The 17,801-nt window shown below is 38.2% G+C and overlaps 1 protein-coding gene across 3 annotated transcripts; it reads left to right on the top strand.

Moving 5' to 3' along the window:
- The first annotated feature begins 7,766 nt into the window (after positions 1–7,766).
- On the top strand, positions 7,767–12,930 carry CyIIIa (cytoskeletal actin IIIa). 3 transcript variants are annotated; one of them, XM_030983882.1, is made up of 5 exons: positions 7,791–7,897; positions 10,105–10,495; positions 11,449–11,695; positions 12,053–12,522; positions 12,604–12,930. In XM_030983882.1, the coding sequence occupies exons 2-5, from the start codon at positions 10,130–10,132 to the stop codon at positions 12,649–12,651; spliced, it is 1,131 nt and encodes a 376-aa protein (XP_030839742.1). In that variant the 5' UTR covers positions 7,791–7,897; positions 10,105–10,129; the 3' UTR covers positions 12,652–12,930.
- The last annotated feature ends 4,871 nt before the right edge of the window (positions 12,931–17,801 follow it).

Below are 17,801 nucleotides of genomic sequence, written 5' to 3'. Positions count from 1 at the left end.
AAGTGAAATAGGTCTGAATTTTGTTATTTGAATTGATCGTTTACTTTTAGCGATTGGAATAATTTTAGCGAGTTGTAGGTCTTTTGGAAAGTGGCCGGTCTGCCATAATCGGTTTAATAGGTAGGTTAAAGGCTGTGATATGAAAGGAGCACCCAGTTTTAGTACTTAACTCTTTCAGTACAAACTCAAACTCAATGTTACCAAATTTGAAAGAAAAAGCTGTTTGTGACAAAGTTTCAATGAAATTCGTATCATCCGTTATGTTAAAACTAGAAGCCGCCGACATTACTTAACATTTCATAGCATTTGTTAGCTATAATGTTTTTATCAGAAATTACTTCTTGCTTAATAACAAAATGCCTTTCTTCCTGAGACTTTTTGCTTGGAAGTAAATCATTCATCACCTTCCAAGTTTCCCGAAAATCGTTCCTGCTTTCCGTGAGCTTCGTTCTAAAATAAAACCTTTTCAATTTTGTATTCAAATTGTTCTTTTTGTTTCTAAAGCAAGTATATTTTTCCCAGTGCAACTTCGTGGTTTGTGTATATTGAACAGGTTGCTGAAGATTAGGTTGATAATTGGATTCCGGTATCTTAGCTTTAATTGGGTCGAACTTCTTTTTGTCGAAGTCCCTCTCTCGGGCTAAAGCCGAGTATTCATCGTTAATCCAGGGAGAACCATTCATCTTTCTCCTCATAGAAAATGAACGGAGCGTGTTTGTTACTAAGCTAAAGCATTAACGACGAAAATAGTTTCCATGATTGGTCGACATTGTCTTTTAAACAGAAGACTGAATCCCAATCAATTGATGCAAGGCCATTTTGAAAGTCGTTTTCGTTCAAGGACCTTAACGTTCTAAAAGAAGAGATTTTGGGCGTTAACTTTGGATGATGTGATTTTGTGACCAAGTAATCTAAAGAATGGTCTCGTAATCCAACTGATTGAACTCCAGTGTTCAATGGATCAATAATATCGTGTTGGAAACACATATTAGATTTATCAACGAGGTGCTGTTTGGAGTAAATGCGAGTAGATTGTTGAACAAGCTGAGTAAATCATAAAGAAGTACACAATTCAGTCAGTTATTTGAAAATGGATTTGATGTAAGCATGTTACATTTAAAGTCCCCCGCTAATATAATTCTGTCCGAAAAAGAAAGAACACGATCTAAAACACAGTAATTTTTACAGGATGATGATGTTGACACGTAACTTTAAACAAAATCATTATAATCAAATTCCCCAACTCACTTGAACCAGGAATAAGTTACCTTCTTCTTCTTGATTTCCTCCAGGGGCCCGCTTCATAAGCCTTTTTTCAATGACAATTGACAAAAATCAGTGACAAATCTGTTGACAACCAATCAGAAGCAATCATTTCAGTAGCTTATAACAAATACTGTCATTTGTCACTGATGACAAGTTTTGTGAAACGCCCCCTGGTTTTTATGTAATTGCGGAGTTGTAACCTTCGCAGATTGAGTCAACAGAGAATAGGCAGACTATATGAAATAAAAAGTCATGACTTGTAATAGGGGTACATACATGTAGAAGATCCCAATATGGCATTAATGTGCAGGAGCTGCTTTGTTCACAAAAGATCGTACCATCGGCCAAAGAGTTCATCGCCAACTAGCATCATTGATCGCTAATTTCTAGCTATTAAACTTGACGTTCATCAATAAAGAAAATACAAATCATATTTTGAATCAGACTTTCAATTTAATAATAACTAAAAACAAAACGATCGACTTCTGTACTGATTATGCATGAAATGGTCAGGCCTCAATTTTTCGTAAAGACCAATGTTTGAGCATGTTAGGAGAAAAATTGAGAGTGTGTGCATATACGATATATAATATTTGATTCACCGGGCTCAATTTTAATCCCATTTTGCTGTCCATACGTGTGATTTCAGTGCAGTGGCGGATCCGGGATTCTGTGGCTGGGTACAGGGGCACATACCTGAAAAGAAAAAAAGGAAAACAAAAGGAAGAGAAAAAGAAAAAGAAAAAGATAAAATACCGGTGGGATGGACATTTAGATTGTACACTCAATTCGTACTTAACCCTTTGCTTACGGGAGCCAAGTGTTCCCTATGTTAAGCCTATGGAACCTATACAATTCAGTAGTCAACCGGTTCAGATATACTGGATAAAGGTTTGCCGGGAAGCATGGGCCTATTTCACCACCCCTCCCTCCCTCGCCGTGCAATCAGCTACATGCTTTCCTAAATATCAAGATGTCTCACAAGTACCAAAAAAAAAAGACAATTTTGTGTTCAAGTGTATTCCAATTTATACATGTTTCCTGTAGCAACGATGTATCATATTTACATGATATACAATTGTTTTTTAATAGTCAGAATGCGAATTGCATACAATATGGCTTGCGGTACAAAACAATGGGGGATTTATGCAATTGTCATTCTGACTATTGAAATCCAATTAATCGTAGCAGGTCAATGAAATAATCGTAACGAGGCGCTTAGTATGAAGGACCTCTGTATTAAATGTGCTTGCATACGTAGATAAACTACAGATGTATTATGAAATTTCGATATCATACGATATATTAACATGATTTCAGTGTGCTTAACAAATGCAGAAGATAGTTTGTTTTAATCTGATTTACCAATGAACCGTAGTAAACGAAATTCTGTTGGATGTGTGCTGAAGAGACATGATCTTCATATGTATTGACCGTCTTGGTCGTCTTCAGGCCGGTATATAAATCTTAAGGGGGTAATAGCAAACAACGACACTGATTTCAGAAACAAATTGCATTTATTTTGTCATGATTCACAGAGATACTCCCACTTGTATTGTGGTGACGTGTGAATCAAAGGCGGATCCAGAGGGTAGCAGAATAGCCCCCCCCCCCCCCCCCCCATTGGAAAAAAAGGGTCTTTTCGAGAAAGAAGTTGTTTCTTCTTTCCATTTTGGGACCTGTAGGCTGTGAGAAAAGTAATTAGGGCCTATCTATCGGGTTCAATTTGAGTGTTGAGTTTGTAATAAGGCCCCAGCATAAATCTTAATCTGAAGCTAAGTTTGTCTATCACACATTCTGAGCCACTAGTAAGTGTAATCATCCTTTAATAGACTTTGAATTTTTTTTCATCGTGGACGATTCGCATGATAAATTTTCAATTTATTCTTTTTTTTTGGGGGGGGGGAATAAATCAACAAAATCGGGAAATTATGTTATTGCTTTGCTCCTCACTCTCCTCACTCACCTTCCCTAACAAAAAGAACCACGAGAAGGCTGGCGAGATCCCGATTTTAGTCTCCCGGAAAGCAAAACAAAAATGTATATCTAAAACGGAAGTCACCCCTTCCCCCCTTTTACGCAATCCTGGACCCGCTTCTATATGAATATGTATATCATGCACTGTAGCAAGAGGACCGATAACCGAAATAGCCGCCGTAAAATGTGACTGGCATTTCCACATTCTTGCCTTATTATTTAGCTAATCTGTTTTAAGCAGGAGAAGTATGTGTTTACATATTGTCTATTTAAATCCTCAAAATGTATACATTAACGCTACCTTAATATCAATTAGAAATAATACCTTAAATGGAATATACATTCAATTCAGCCGTAAATGAACAGTAAACTTTCAAAGATGTCAAGGTATGATGTTATTATAATGTAAACATAAATCGTCATTGAAGAGTGATGAACGATATGACTAGATTTATAGCATCCATTACAAATGGGTAGTTGGTGTCGATCGACACGAATATATTGAGTTTTAATGTATTATATTGTTGCAGAGTGTTGCTTAGTTATATGAAAGTAAATTATTATCTCCTTGATTGTGATTTGTATTGTAAACATTTCAAGGGGACCTACAAAGTCTTCAAATTCTATTATCTAATTTTTGTTATAATGTACATGATTCAATTAAATGGACTACATATAATTCATGATATAACCTTGCAAGTACATTGTTGCTTTTTCGGTGTATGATTTTCTGATTTCTATAAGACTCCGCATAATTTCAATCTAGTTTAATCTTTATCTAATACATTGATTTCAATATTTTTCATTTCATTTTATTTCATGTTGATTGATCCATGGTAATACAGCTGTACATAGAAATTGTGTTTCCATTGACTTTGTGCTAAGGTACAATAACTTTACGATTACAAGCACATATAACCTAAAGTGAACCACACTAACGTTTTACAATTGTTATATATTTGCCTAAATGCATATCATTATTTGGTTCTATGACAATTACCCCCTGGGTAATCACCCCCGGAAAACTACCCCCCCCCCCCCCCCCGGGACAATTTATGCAACACCAGAGCGGTTGTTGTTTTCCATGAAGGATGTAAGTTTTAGGTTATTGTCCAGCGCGTCTCAAAATGCTGGAGCAGCATTAGTTCGACAAATTCTTCACAGACTATAGTTATTTTGCATCACTCTGGCAATCGCCAAGTACTATGCACACACGTATGGGCACATTGTTTCTTAATTTAGCGAACGAGCAAGGATAAAAGAGAAGACATTTTAAAAATGGTAAAAAATAGTTTTTAATCAACACACTAGTAAAGATTCAAAATACTGTATGCGGACAGCTCGCCGCCGAATGTACATGTACATGAATAAAAAGTGATATGTTCGGTCATGACCTTTCTACACGAATATGGGGCATATTTGGGCCTCTCATTGCCTTATTTATCATGTTTCTAAATGTAATAAGTGTGGTCATAAATAACAAAACATATACGATATTTTGGGATATAGCCTGCCGAGCTACTTGCACGTAGACAGGGCATTTATTACACTTAAATTCACAACACTGAACTCGATCATTGTCCAAAGTATGAAAACAACTTCTTAAAAAAACGTGTCTGAGAGTTATACATGCATAATATTTTTATGCCTCTTAACATTAATCACGTGAAAACATATTTGATGTAACTGTTATGACCCAACCCTAATTATGCCCGGGTTTAAAAAACGGAGATAAAACTGAATCAGCACTAAACTCTGAAAAGACCCTATGGCCACCGCAACCTAAACTTTGATGCAGCAATCTCCTATAAAGTATCATTATTTAGCTCACCCTTAAAAATAAAACTACATATTAAAAAAACGTGCTAGTATGCGGTCCTTGGAAAGCTAGAATAGGGACTTTTAGATTTGCACGACGATAACGTGGACTGATCCTTTTAAGGCACTGGCAGCCCGGCAGTGCCTTAAAATGACGTCACATTGCCTTAAAAGGATGTCACACGTGGCAGACCACGTTCTCGTCGTGCAAATCTAAAAATCCCTATTGACTTCCCTTATACGCCGCACCCTTATTTCACATCCGGGGCCCTCTTTTCATATTCAAATTAAACAGCATCGGGCATCGACGCACGGATAACAATTAATGTTCCCACTTAGTGCCGTATAAACAACATTTGCCAGCTATAACGCTGGCAAATACATGTCTGTATTTCTAAATAAAGAGGGGATGTACATTTATAAGATTATTAGGTGGGTTTAATACCCAAATATCGACTTCAAAATTTGAGTAGGGCTGCAGCTTTCTCAGAACCCCGCATCGTATATACATTCCCATAAACACACACACACATTCACACAAAATGTAACTTTTTTAATACTTGAAAACATAATTATCATTCTTTGATGTACAGCACATAGTTGACACAAAGGGGATGCTTTTAGAATAGTTGAAAACACCGTGCTTTCTGTGAGAGGGAATGACCCTGATCCCCGACCCATACACACATGCAAACATCCAGGACGTAGATAAGGGGGCATGTGAATATGTGCACCCCTCCCCCCCCCCCCCCCTCCCCCAACCATCACATGATAAGAAAATATACAGAAAGGTGAAAGTGGAGAGGAGGAAATGTAACGTAAAATGAATATGCTATCTTCCCCACACCCTCCCATTGTAACTTCGCATTTTATCCATCGGGTAAGATTGATCCCCTCCCCCACCTCACCCTCCCCCCCCCCCCCCTCCTACTAAACCTGAGCCCCTCAATGCCTGGACCCACGTTACGCCATTTTACGCACTTTCCGGCCGTTTTTATTAGACCCTATACTCGTAATGTAAAAGGGTTTTGCAGCCATGTTATTTTTCACGGTATATCTAAGTGTGTTTTTCGGGGAAAAACTTGACAAAGTTACTCCCTGTGGATAAATTTCCTAATTTGCGGGTCCTAGTTTTAGTTACTTATGACAAACAAATTATGAAAAGCAAAACATTAAGGTAAAATACAGGAATAACATAAAGAGGTCTCAAGGTTTTGAACAGTTGAAATGTTGTTAAATTACATCTCACAAACAACTGTATAAAATAATTTAAAATAAGTAGACACACGGAGAGATTGTGGGACATGTCGAACACTCCTCTGCAGACCCTTGTGTCAGATGCAAGGATTTTATACGAAATCTATCAGAACAGACGCAGGCCGGTTGTGGTCATGGTTTTAAAAGTAGAAAGTTTGGGTCATTTTGTCGGTTGTCCGACATTTGCTCCTGCTAAAATTGCCTTGCATCAATTTCATACTCACACTTTGTTCTTGACTTCAATCCTTGACCCAACAATATATCTAACCGTTACCCTTAACCTAACCTTAAAGCCAAATGTAACTCTAACCCCGATCCCTCGTATGTGACTTAATAAAGACAGCCGCAAGGGACCATTTTCGTAATGTAACCAGATTTAATGCATAAGTCTTTGTGAAGTGCCTCAATACATATTATATCATTCGCCTCATAAGAATAACAACGTTTCAATAGTCAGAATGCAAAGTACATGTTGCTAGGTAGGTCAAGCCATATTGTTTGTCCTACCTGGCAACAACTTATGTATGCCGTTCGGATTTTGTCTATTGAAATACTATTATTCTTATCAGGTGAATGAAATTTTTTATTGAGGCACCTCACTATTAAAGACTTATGCATTAAATTTGGTTACATTACGAAACTGGCCTATTGGAGGAGGAGTACGCATCTTACAAATCGTACGGCGGCGCACAAATGCGGGGTTCGCCCTGATCTGGGCCTCTAATGGCGGCGGAAAGATTAAGTATGTAAGAAATAAGTAATGCATGGATCTCACATGAATACACAAGCAACCGGCACAAGGGAATGGACTTAAAGAGCTAGCGAGAATCATTCAACCATAATGGAAACTCTGATTGGACCACGGTGAATGGGATATACTGAGCTACTTTAAAAGGAGTATTTAATTCAGGTTATGCACGCTCTGGTGGTATGAGGTTTCAATAGGCCAGACGTTATAGGAAAGATTGCGATTGAAGACTCCCAAGAAAAGGGTAACAATGGAGCGATAAAATTGTTTCTCCCCTTTGAGTTAATGCTTTTTGTCATGCCTAATTATACCTCGGTGAGGCTCGGTCACACCGCCTAAACGATTCTATACCCCCTCCAAACTGAGCCCCATTTAAGCTTAATCCTATTTTGGTCCCGTACTGGCCAACAGTATGTAGACGCCTAAGTTTATTATTGCATTGTCATTCATTGTCGCGACATACTTGTAGTTAGCTTTTTATTCCTCCTTACTTTCTTTGGGTATTAGCTGCGAAGCTTATCTATTGGCCTCGTTGTCAGATTTGTTTTTAAAAAGAATAAATGAAGCGCAAACAAACTTTATTAAGCAAAAAAGCACCGAATCTCATTTGCATATCCTTTTCAATGCATTCCTTATCTGCCCTGAGGCGTACGATGTGTCTAAATTGTCTCCTTATTTGGTCAAAAACCCTGGACATAACTCTCGCTTGGGGGTCTTTGTCCAAGAAAGGGGTAGTACATTACTTGGTCCCCCACAGTATCATTTCACTCTCTACCAAGCAATCAAGCAGGTGGTGTCATCCAGTTCTCTTTCTCTTCTCTCTCTAACTCGGTAAGTTTTTTGCGATCATTGAATAAGTGTTGCTACCTTGTATTAGCCTTAAGGGCTTGGTGGTAATATGTTTATGATATTGATACCACCAATTATCAATTTCATAAAAATATTACCATCAAGCCCTTAAGGCTACCTTGTATTATATTTAAAGGGATCCGATAATTTTGTCTCAGATTCTGAAACAAAATCCTGGATTTCGCTCATGCTGCAATGATAATTATAAACCTTTTAGGTCAGTCAGGAACCCCATGACTTTGACAATCGAAACCACATTTTGCGTTTGCCAAACGGTTTTCACAACACTACAGTCTATTGGGGAAAACGAGTATGGTAAAACCGGTCACTCAAAGATTTTTACTTTTTTGAGGCACGCTTCTTAATAAATTTTAACGCGCGATTTGTTTAGGGCTTCAATACTACACCATATCACAGACTCTGATAACATGTAGGGCCGTGCATCTCAGATTTGGCGTTGTTAAACGATGCCTTTAATATTGATGCGATATGAGATTTGAGTTCAGCTCAAGTATTTATGTACTCATGGTTATTGACTAATTATTCAACGTGTACATAATACTGATTTAGTAAACTGTTTCGTGTTAGTTCCCACAACTTTGTTCGACATACAGTCGTACTGTCAGCTGAAGCCTGCTACCAGCAATATATACCTTAGACCAAACTGAATATATTTCATGCATATTCAAAATACTTTATTATTATCATTATACTTCAAGTGAACAAAACTGTGAAATGTGAAATATGATTGTAAACGAAACTGAATGACTGGCGGGTGCATGTATGAGCTCTGAAGGGGTCGTTTCGATGATACTTTATCCCTCCCTGGTGTAGCATATACACATTTAATTGGTTTCTTATTCAGCAGAATTCGGCTCTTGATTGTGTGTTAATGAATTGAGTGTGAGCCCCCACCCCTCCCCCAATGCTGTCCGTACGGCATTAGGAATTGCCCCGTGATTTCACCACGCCCTGACAGTGATGCGTTTTTGTTGCGATTCATTTCGGGCAGTTTGTTTTCACGAATATGCAAAGCCTTTATTTTGTAAAGACGTGATCAAAAGATGAAGAGTTATAGGTGTGAACATGAAAAGCTCAGCTGCCTTTTGGATATCCGAATGTGTGCATTTATTCAATGGCGGTCAATTATTGTACCATGATTCTGTTTTCAAAAGGGGTCTCCATACTAAAGTGGCCCTTAAATTGCTACTGTATTATCGTAATAGAAGTTCACTTTTGCGTAGGCACGCACTTTCATGCCTTTGATACACTTCGTTGTTGTTGTTGTTGTTGTTTGGTATTATCGGCGTTTCATTCTTTTTTAGAATATTTACGCCTTTCACTTTATTTCTCTTTTTTTTTCTTCTATATTTTGGTACTATTTGTAAATTCATACTCATCTCTCTTTTTTTTTTTTTTTTTTTGGATAATATAATCTCAGATCTACTGGTCCATGAAAACCCCTCACCGCAATTGGCACCTTCCTGCCAGACCGGCGCAGTACATTGCGCAATCTTCTCGGCCATCATTGGCCTAGGCAACTCTGGTGCCGGTGAGAGGATTCTGGGGTAGATCTCCAGAGTCTCTTGTTTGGGGTTTACCGTCCTCAATCCGTCTTCACTCTTTCTTACCTTTTCTCTTCTAGTATTTTTCCATTTTGTAAAACCTTATTTTTCTATCAAAGTAGGTATCAACATCTTAGGGCATTTGGTTGTCGTGCGATATGTGCAAAGTTTGGTTTTCGTGCGTTAGTCCAAAGTTTCGTTTTAATGTCAAAGCGATAGCAATTTTCTTGTCCCCTTTGTAGCGCTCAATCCACCAATAGGCGGTGTCATGAGCCATGTATTTTGAGGGGCTGAGCCAAGAAGTATTGACAAATTTCTTATGCGCCATCAACTCAATTCATGTGACTCGGGCATTAGGGATAGCTTTGATTTTAAGAATGTTAAAATGAGAATGTCAAATAGCCTAACGCTGGTTTGTGCAAGTAAGCATGAATCAATTCCAAGGTTACAGCTCAGTGGATTTTAATCAAGGTCAATAGATTACTAGTCAGGAGTTCAAATAGGACAGCAGATTTCACGGGGATAGAATTATTGGACATAATTCTCATCACAATTTGTCGTAATTCTTGTTGCTTGTATGAAAGTTTTTAAAACCTTTTCTCTGGGTTTGTTTCTCATATTTAGGACAGGAAAACGAAATTCAATCATCATGTGTGACGATGATGTTGCCGCTCTTGTCGTCGACAACGGGTCCGGAATGGTGAAGGCCGGATTCGCGGGAGACGATGCACCAAGGGCTGTCTTCCCATCCATCGTTGGCAGGCCCCGTCACCAGGGTGTCATGGTTGGTATGGGACAAAAGGACAGCTACGTTGGAGACGAAGCACAGAGCAAGAGAGGTATCCTCACCCTGAAGTACCCTATTGAGCACGGTATCGTCACCAACTGGGACGATATGGAGAAGATCTGGCATCACACCTTCTACAACGAGCTCCGTGTTGCCCCAGAGGAGCACCCCGTCCTTCTGACAGAGGCCCCCCTCAACCCTAAGGCCAACAGGGAAAAGATGACACAGGTAAGGATATAGTGCAGAATTGCAAAACATTCCTTAAAGATACTATGTCTCTTTTGCACCCAACATCAGATTCTGTAGAACTTTGCAGGAACTATGAATATGACTTGTCATGTATGTCTTATCTGTGAAATCTAAACATTAGCAGTGTCGTAAAATTCAAATTATGCAAGGAAACCCGTTTATCTTCTAGACTACACTGTCAGACACTATTGAGAGTCTTACTGACATCTATTTTTCTTCTTTTGTAATAACATACATATATTTAGCTTTAACAGGTACATGAGCATTTGTCTTAATTAATAACTCACTATTTGTAACGGCCAAAATTAAACTGATTGAATCTTTGTACAGAACAAAACGTACGACCATTCGGTGAAAGGGTCTGAAAATGAAACTATTACTTAGGTGATCGCAATCACTTATGTCTATTCGATAACTAAGGGTAGTTTTTTTTCCCACTAAAAGCCGTTTTCAATCCCTTTCGTTTTGAACGAACTTCTAAATTAGTTTGTTCCTTCAAATGCAGTTGGAATTTAATCATTTCATTTGTTTGGCCTGCAAATCGGACATTGTACCTTTAAGTGCCACTTTGGCAGGAATGGAATGAACAACGGCTACAGATAGCCCACGTGACCAATAGCCTACATAGGCGACGACAACTAGTCGGATACCCCACACGACCGACATATCGCTCTCCCTGACCGATCTAAAATATCGTTTTTCTTTTTTAAAGTCCATAAAATGCTATGAAAACCTTTTCGTTTCTTTACTGCAGTGAAAATAAAAGCTGATAAAGACTACGAGTACAAAACCGCGAACATTCAGAGAGAAAAAAAAGTTGAATTTGCCCAGTTTATAATCCCTAGAGTTTATTCTTAATTCAAACAAAAATTTGCTTATACAATATATTGCAACCTATCGCATTGATTTATTACCCTAACTTCTTTTGTTAGATCATGTTTGAGACCTTCAACTCGCCCGCCATGTACGTCGCCATCCAGGCCGTGCTTTCCCTCTACGCCTCTGGTCGTACCACAGGTATCGTTTTCGACTCTGGCGACGGTGTTTCACACACTGTACCTATCTATGAGGGTTACGCCCTCCCCCACGCCATCATCCGTCTGGACTTGGCTGGACGTGATCTTACCGATTACCTGATGAAGATCCTTACCGAGCGTGGCTACTCTTTCACCACCACTGGTAAGACATGATATGGATAATAGCAATACTAATGATGATAATTAAAATAGGGATAATTATAATATTAGAATACTTATGTAGACAGATGAATATCTTACCAAAGGTCAGTCGTCTCGGGTTGCAATTCAAACCTCACATCTCTTTATCTTCAAGCCACAGACCACAATATCTGCATGTCCATTCATGTTACTGCTTGATAAAATCCTTCTGACAAAGGAATATCCGATTAGATCGACAATAATTAATAAAAATACCCCTCTACGGCCCGGTGGATTTCAACACATTTCACTGTTATCTTCACATTTTACAATTTTTCTGCAATTGATATGTAACTGCATCCATTATTATCTCTTACAGCTGAGCGTGAAATCGTCCGTGACATAAAGGAGAAGCTCTGCTACGTAGCTCTCGACTTTGAGCAGGAGATGGCAACTGCTGCCTCATCCTCCTCCCTCGAGAAGAGCTACGAGCTTCCCGACGGACAGGTCATCACCATCGGCAACGAGCGATTCCGCGCCTCAGAGACCCTCTTCCAGCCCTCTTTCATTGGAATGGAATCTGCTGGAATCCATGAAACCACCTACAACAGCATCATGAAGTGCGATGTTGACATCCGTAAGGATCTATACGCCAACACCGTTCTCTCCGGAGGCTCCACCATGTTCCCAGGAATTGCTGACCGCATGCAGAAAGAGATCTCCGCCCTCGCCCCACCAACCATGAAGATCAAGATCATCGCTCCTCCAGAGAGGAAATACTCTGTATGGATCGGAGGCTCCATTCTTGCATCTCTCTCCACCTTCCAACAGATGTGGATCAGCAAGCAGGAATACGATGAGTCTGGTCCATCCATCGTCCACAGGAAGTGCTTCTAAACAACCTTCCAACATATGTGGATCAGCAAGCAGGAATACGATGAGTCCGGTCCATCCATCGTCCACAGGAAGTGCTTCTAAACAACTTGATTTTCTTCTACTTCTAATGAGCAACCTGATTTGTTTTCTTCTGTTTTACTCCATGTTGCCACCTCTTGATAAACTTTGGTTACGGATGGTAACATGTTATTAGATATTCACCTCTGTCTTTATCAAAAAAGGTTTTACCTTTGTTCTAAATGTACAAACGTTCATTACAAATATATAAGTATAAATTATATATATATTATATTCAGATTTAGAAGAACAAAAATAAAACGCATCTGTCACTCTGTTGATTGGAGAATGCAATACAAACAATACTAACTACACTATTTTTTTTTATTTGCGGGCATGTAAGCGTTTGTAATTGTAAACATAGTTATATACAGTTATTTATAGGCTAAGGAATGTTTTCAATATGACAATGGTAAAGTACGGGTGCAGGATTGTAATGGGGGACCATTGTGATGCAAACAATGTACACATTATATACAGTCAAACCTGCTTTAGTGACCACCTGTCTTCAAAGAGCAAATTGTTTGTTTCCCTTGATAATGGTTTCTCATTGAAACATGTACTATAGGCACCTGTCTTCAAGGAACACCTGCTTATACAGACCACTTTTCTTGCCTCCCTTTGGTGGTCTGTATAGACAGGTTCCACTGTGTAACAATACATGCATAAACAAACATAATATAATTTTAAGCAATAGGCTATTTTCGTAATGTAACCAAATTTAATGCATAAGTCTTTGCAAAGTGCCTCAATACAAATTATTTTATTCACCTGATGAGAATAATACAATTTCAATAGACCGAACTGCATACATTAGTTGTTGCAAAGTTGGACAAACATTATGGCTTGACCTACCTAGCAACACTTAATATATGCAGTTGCATTCTGACTATTGAATACTATTATTCCTATCAGGTGAATGAAATAATTTGTATTGAGGCATTTCACAAACACTTATGCATTAAATTTGGTCACATTACGAAAATGGCCTATTCAGGAGCCTTGTAGGTCAAATTCTGGGTAACCTAAATAATGCCAATTAATTTTCTAAAGAGGAGTCATACGATATGCCCCATGCATCCCCCTTCAAACCCTACATCCACCACTGATGATGTCAATATATGTACGTGAAAGGGTAGTGTGTTTGCTAGAGCTGTCAACATGTGCGTGATTTCTTTTCTGAATGGAACAAGGCGTGTGTGATATTCGTATTCTGAACAGTGGCTTAGCTACAAGGGATCACAGGGGACACGTGCCCTCTAAGACTTATTGCCTGAAAAAGGAGAGACAAAAAAAGAAAAGGGAAAAAAGAGATGAAAGGAGGGAGAGACTATTTGAAAAAGGATGCTTTGACCACCTTCCACATCTTCCCCCGGATTAGTTGCCCTTGGAATTTGAATTACATCAACCGACCCCAACCCAAATGCCGGTACCCTCACCGTACCATGACCAGAATAACATAAGGAAAGACAAAGAGAAAGTGATAGAATGATTTTTTTTTTTTAAATAACATAAGAAAAGGTGAAAGAAGGAAAAAATACAGAATAACATCAGGAATGATAGAAAGAGAAAGTGATAGAATGATAAAAACAAAGAATAACATGAGAGAAGATGAAAGAAGGAAGAAACAAAGAATAATATGAGGAAAGATAGAAAGAAAATATGATAGAATGATAACAACAACAATAACATTAGGAAATACAGAAAGAGAAAATTATAAAGAATAGACAATGGAAAGATAAAAGAGAAGATGAAAGAAGGAAAAACAAAGAATGACATAAGGAAAATAAAGAGTATAATAGAATGATAAACGAAGAATAACATGAGAAGTGAAAAAAGGAAAATTGAATAAGCATGCGGGGGCCATTACGTCGTCGTGTAGAGAACGGGCGTCGACTAAAAACGAAAAGGGTTATATAAACCAGTAAATAGGACGGGTGTCTGACGCCAATTCGCAGTAGAGGACGGGAACGCGGTCCTCGTCCACACAAACGAAAAGCCCATAATGTTAAAACGACTGGAAAGATAGCGGCGTAGGTATATGGAGGTACGGGGAGGGAACGACAATGGAAAGATAGAAGAGAAGATGAAAGAAGGAAAAACAAAGAATGACATAAGGAAAATAAAGAGTATAATAGAATGATAAACGAAGAATAACATGAGAAGTGAAAGAAGGAAAATTGAATAAGCATGCGGGGGCCATTACGTCGTCGTGTAGAGAACGGGCGTCGACTAAAAACAAAAAGGGTTATATAAACTAGTAAATAGGACGGGTGTCTGACGCCAATTTACACTGGCTACCCATTCACTCTCGCATTTTATTCAAAATATTGTTGTTAGCTTATGAATGTTTTTATTATTTTGCACCTCCTTATTTGATAGAGCTATTAAAATTGTACAAACCTTCTAGAAATCTTCGTTCTAATAAGACAAAATTGTTTGTTATTCCACCAGTGATTACCAGGTCATTTAACATTTAATTCATCCATTTTGTCTGTTACCCAGAGAGCGCTTAGGGACATGTTTTAATACTATGTGTTATGCGCTATACAAGAACGGGTAATTATTATTATTATTATTAGAGGACGGGAACGCGGTCCTCGTCCACACAAATGAAAAGCCCATAATGTTAAAACGACTGGAGAGGTAGCGGCGTAGCTATATGGAGGTACGGGGAGGGAACGTACCCCCCCCCCCCCCGAGTGATCAAATGAATAAAACCATAACAATTACCTTCTGGGCAATCACCCCCGGCAATTACCAGCGAGACAACCCCCCCCCCCCCCTCCAAAGGACAATTACCCCCAGAAAATACCCCCAGAAAAATTACCTCCTCAGGACAATTACTCCCTAGGAAATTTACTACCCCTTTAGTCAGGAGCGGCGGAGCGTCTTCCAAAATGAGGTGGGGGCACCATAAAAAGTGGGCACTTTCTGAAAAAATAGGGCACCTAAAAAAGGAAACCTCATGTAACGTCAAATAGTTCTACTTCGGTGTAATTATAGGTGCATTGGTTAACTTTCCCATAAATATTTTTTGCTTATCTACTTTGTAATTTATTTTTTTATTAATGTTCTTTATATATTTAAATTTGTCATGGTTTTAAAGCGCATAGAGACACTTTCAATTCATTATAAGCTTTATAAATATTCTCTATTATTATTAATGATGACTTATCAGAAGTGATTATTAGAAAGGAAAAGGGAATGTGTCAAAATAACATAGGCACTTATCAGAGGTGAAAAGGAGCGAAAAGGAAAGGAAAGAACAGGAGGGGAAGGGGAGCTTTACACAAGGAAGAGGGACACTTGTCAAAGTATAAGAGGGCATTTTTCTTATGAAAAAGGGGCACTTTTCCTACCTAAATAAGGGTACTTTAGGTGTACTTGTAAAAGTGGAAGGGGGCACTGTGTCCCCTACCCCTAAACAAAGTTCAAAATCAAAGTTCCCTTCAAGTTAGGTATATGTTTGTTGTAATGTTAAAATACATTGTTTTGTGGTAAAATAATCTCTTTTGTAATCAAAATTGCCTTCAAGCTATATATACATACATATATATTTATTATACACGTATATATTGGTATGCACAGTGTCATGTTATCATATAATAACAATTCCGCTTTCAGGAATTTTCATTTCATTTGGTTTTGTAGCTTCACAGATATGTATTTTCATGCAAACCTCGCTCAAAATGATAACTTTCTTGGAAAGCAGCAGCACGGGTGTAGCATATACATTACAGAGAAGGGAAATGTGTATTCGGTAGGGAAAGTATTTCGAGGAACATGGGTCCTTACATGGGATATAATGGGCTCGTAGCCTTCTTCCCTCAGATCGTCTTTTACACTCGAATTCTCTTCTGTTAAGAAAACAAACTTTCATTAGAATAATGTTATCAATATTGTATTATAATTCTATTATAATTGTATTTGCCCTATTATTTAAGAACTTTAGGTAAAGCCCCTGCTGACATCAAACAAACCCACACACACACACAGACAGACACACACACACGCACACACATAAAAGACTAAACAAGGAAAAACAGGCCACCAGTATGTGCGTATGTCTGCATGTGTGCTTGTGTGTGAGTGTGGGGGGGGGGCTAGCACACGATGTTTGTGCTTTTGGCAATTGTCCTGGGGTACTTATTAATTAAGATATATTTCAAAAACAAAATTGTGTAAAAAAAAAAAAAAAACACCTTCGTTTTTATACAAACACGGTCACTTTCCACCGAATTTAATTAAGCCGCTATTTGATTCACGGTGGAAACAAATATACATTATGAGTTACGCACTGTCCTCCGTTGTAACGACTGACTTGTATTTGTTTATTTTTTTTTTAAATCTATTTATTTACTTATATATATTTTTACAGGCACACAAGATCAGAAATAAATCTGTTTCGCATCTTGGACATGGTATTAAAAGCATCATATAAAAAGTAGTAACAATAACAAAGCAAAATACACAATACATCATAATAATACAAAATATGGTAGCATAACAATTCAAGGCCAAGTTACCAAAAATAACTTAAGAGTAGGTGATAAAAGGAAGAAACTAAGGATAGTGAAAGGAAAGATAGGAAGAGAATATAATAACAACAAAGAACAACACAAGAGAAGGTGATAGAAGGAAGAAACAAAGGATAGCGTAAGGAAAGATAGGAAGAGAATATAATAACAACAAAGAACAACACAAGAGAAGGTGATAGAAGGAAGAAACAAAGGATAGCGTAAGGAAAGATAGAAATAAAATATAATAAAAACAAGAATGATATAAAAGAAGGGGATAGAATGAAAAACAAAGAATAACATAAAGAAAGATAGACGGAAGAGAAGATGAAAGGTGGAAAAACAAAGAATAATATAAGAAAAACAGATAGACTGATAAAAGTGAAACAAACTATTGCATAAGATCAGGCACTCTATTCGGTTATTTGGCGCGAAACATTTGACCCGCTGACCTTTGCTACCTCAGCAACATGAGCGGTCTAGCTCGTTCGCGCTATACCATGGCAACAAGACCGGTCTAGCTTGTGAGTGTGATCATAAACGAAGCGTACCTCTGAAGCGATCGAGTGGATCGGCCTAGCCTAGATCGGTTTAAAAAGGGAGTAAGAACGGGGTGACCTCTTGGGTGTTTATGAGCCGCGAAGCATTTCTAAA

Source organism: Strongylocentrotus purpuratus, unplaced genomic scaffold (assembly GCF_000002235.5).
Source record: "Strongylocentrotus purpuratus isolate Spur 01 unplaced genomic scaffold, Spur_5.0 spur5_scaffold_14, whole genome shotgun sequence".
NCBI lineage: Eukaryota > Metazoa > Echinodermata > Echinoidea > Camarodonta > Strongylocentrotidae > Strongylocentrotus > Strongylocentrotus purpuratus.
This window is presented reverse-complemented; position numbering and strand designations above follow the sequence as displayed.

What these genes read in the sequence shown, in the direction of transcription:
- CyIIIa (XM_030983883.1), top strand. Translation starts at nt 10,130, where the DNA reads ATGTGTGACGATGATGTTGCCGCTCTTGTCGTCGACAACGGGTCCGGA. An exon ending in ACAGGGAAAAGATGACACAG is followed by an intron (nt 10,496 to 11,448) that starts GTAAGGATATAG and finishes TTCTTTTGTTAG; the next exon opens with ATCATGTTTGAGACCTTCAA. An exon ending in CTACTCTTTCACCACCACTG is followed by an intron (nt 11,696 to 12,052) that starts GTAAGACATGAT and finishes TATCTCTTACAG; the next exon opens with CTGAGCGTGAAATCGTCCGT.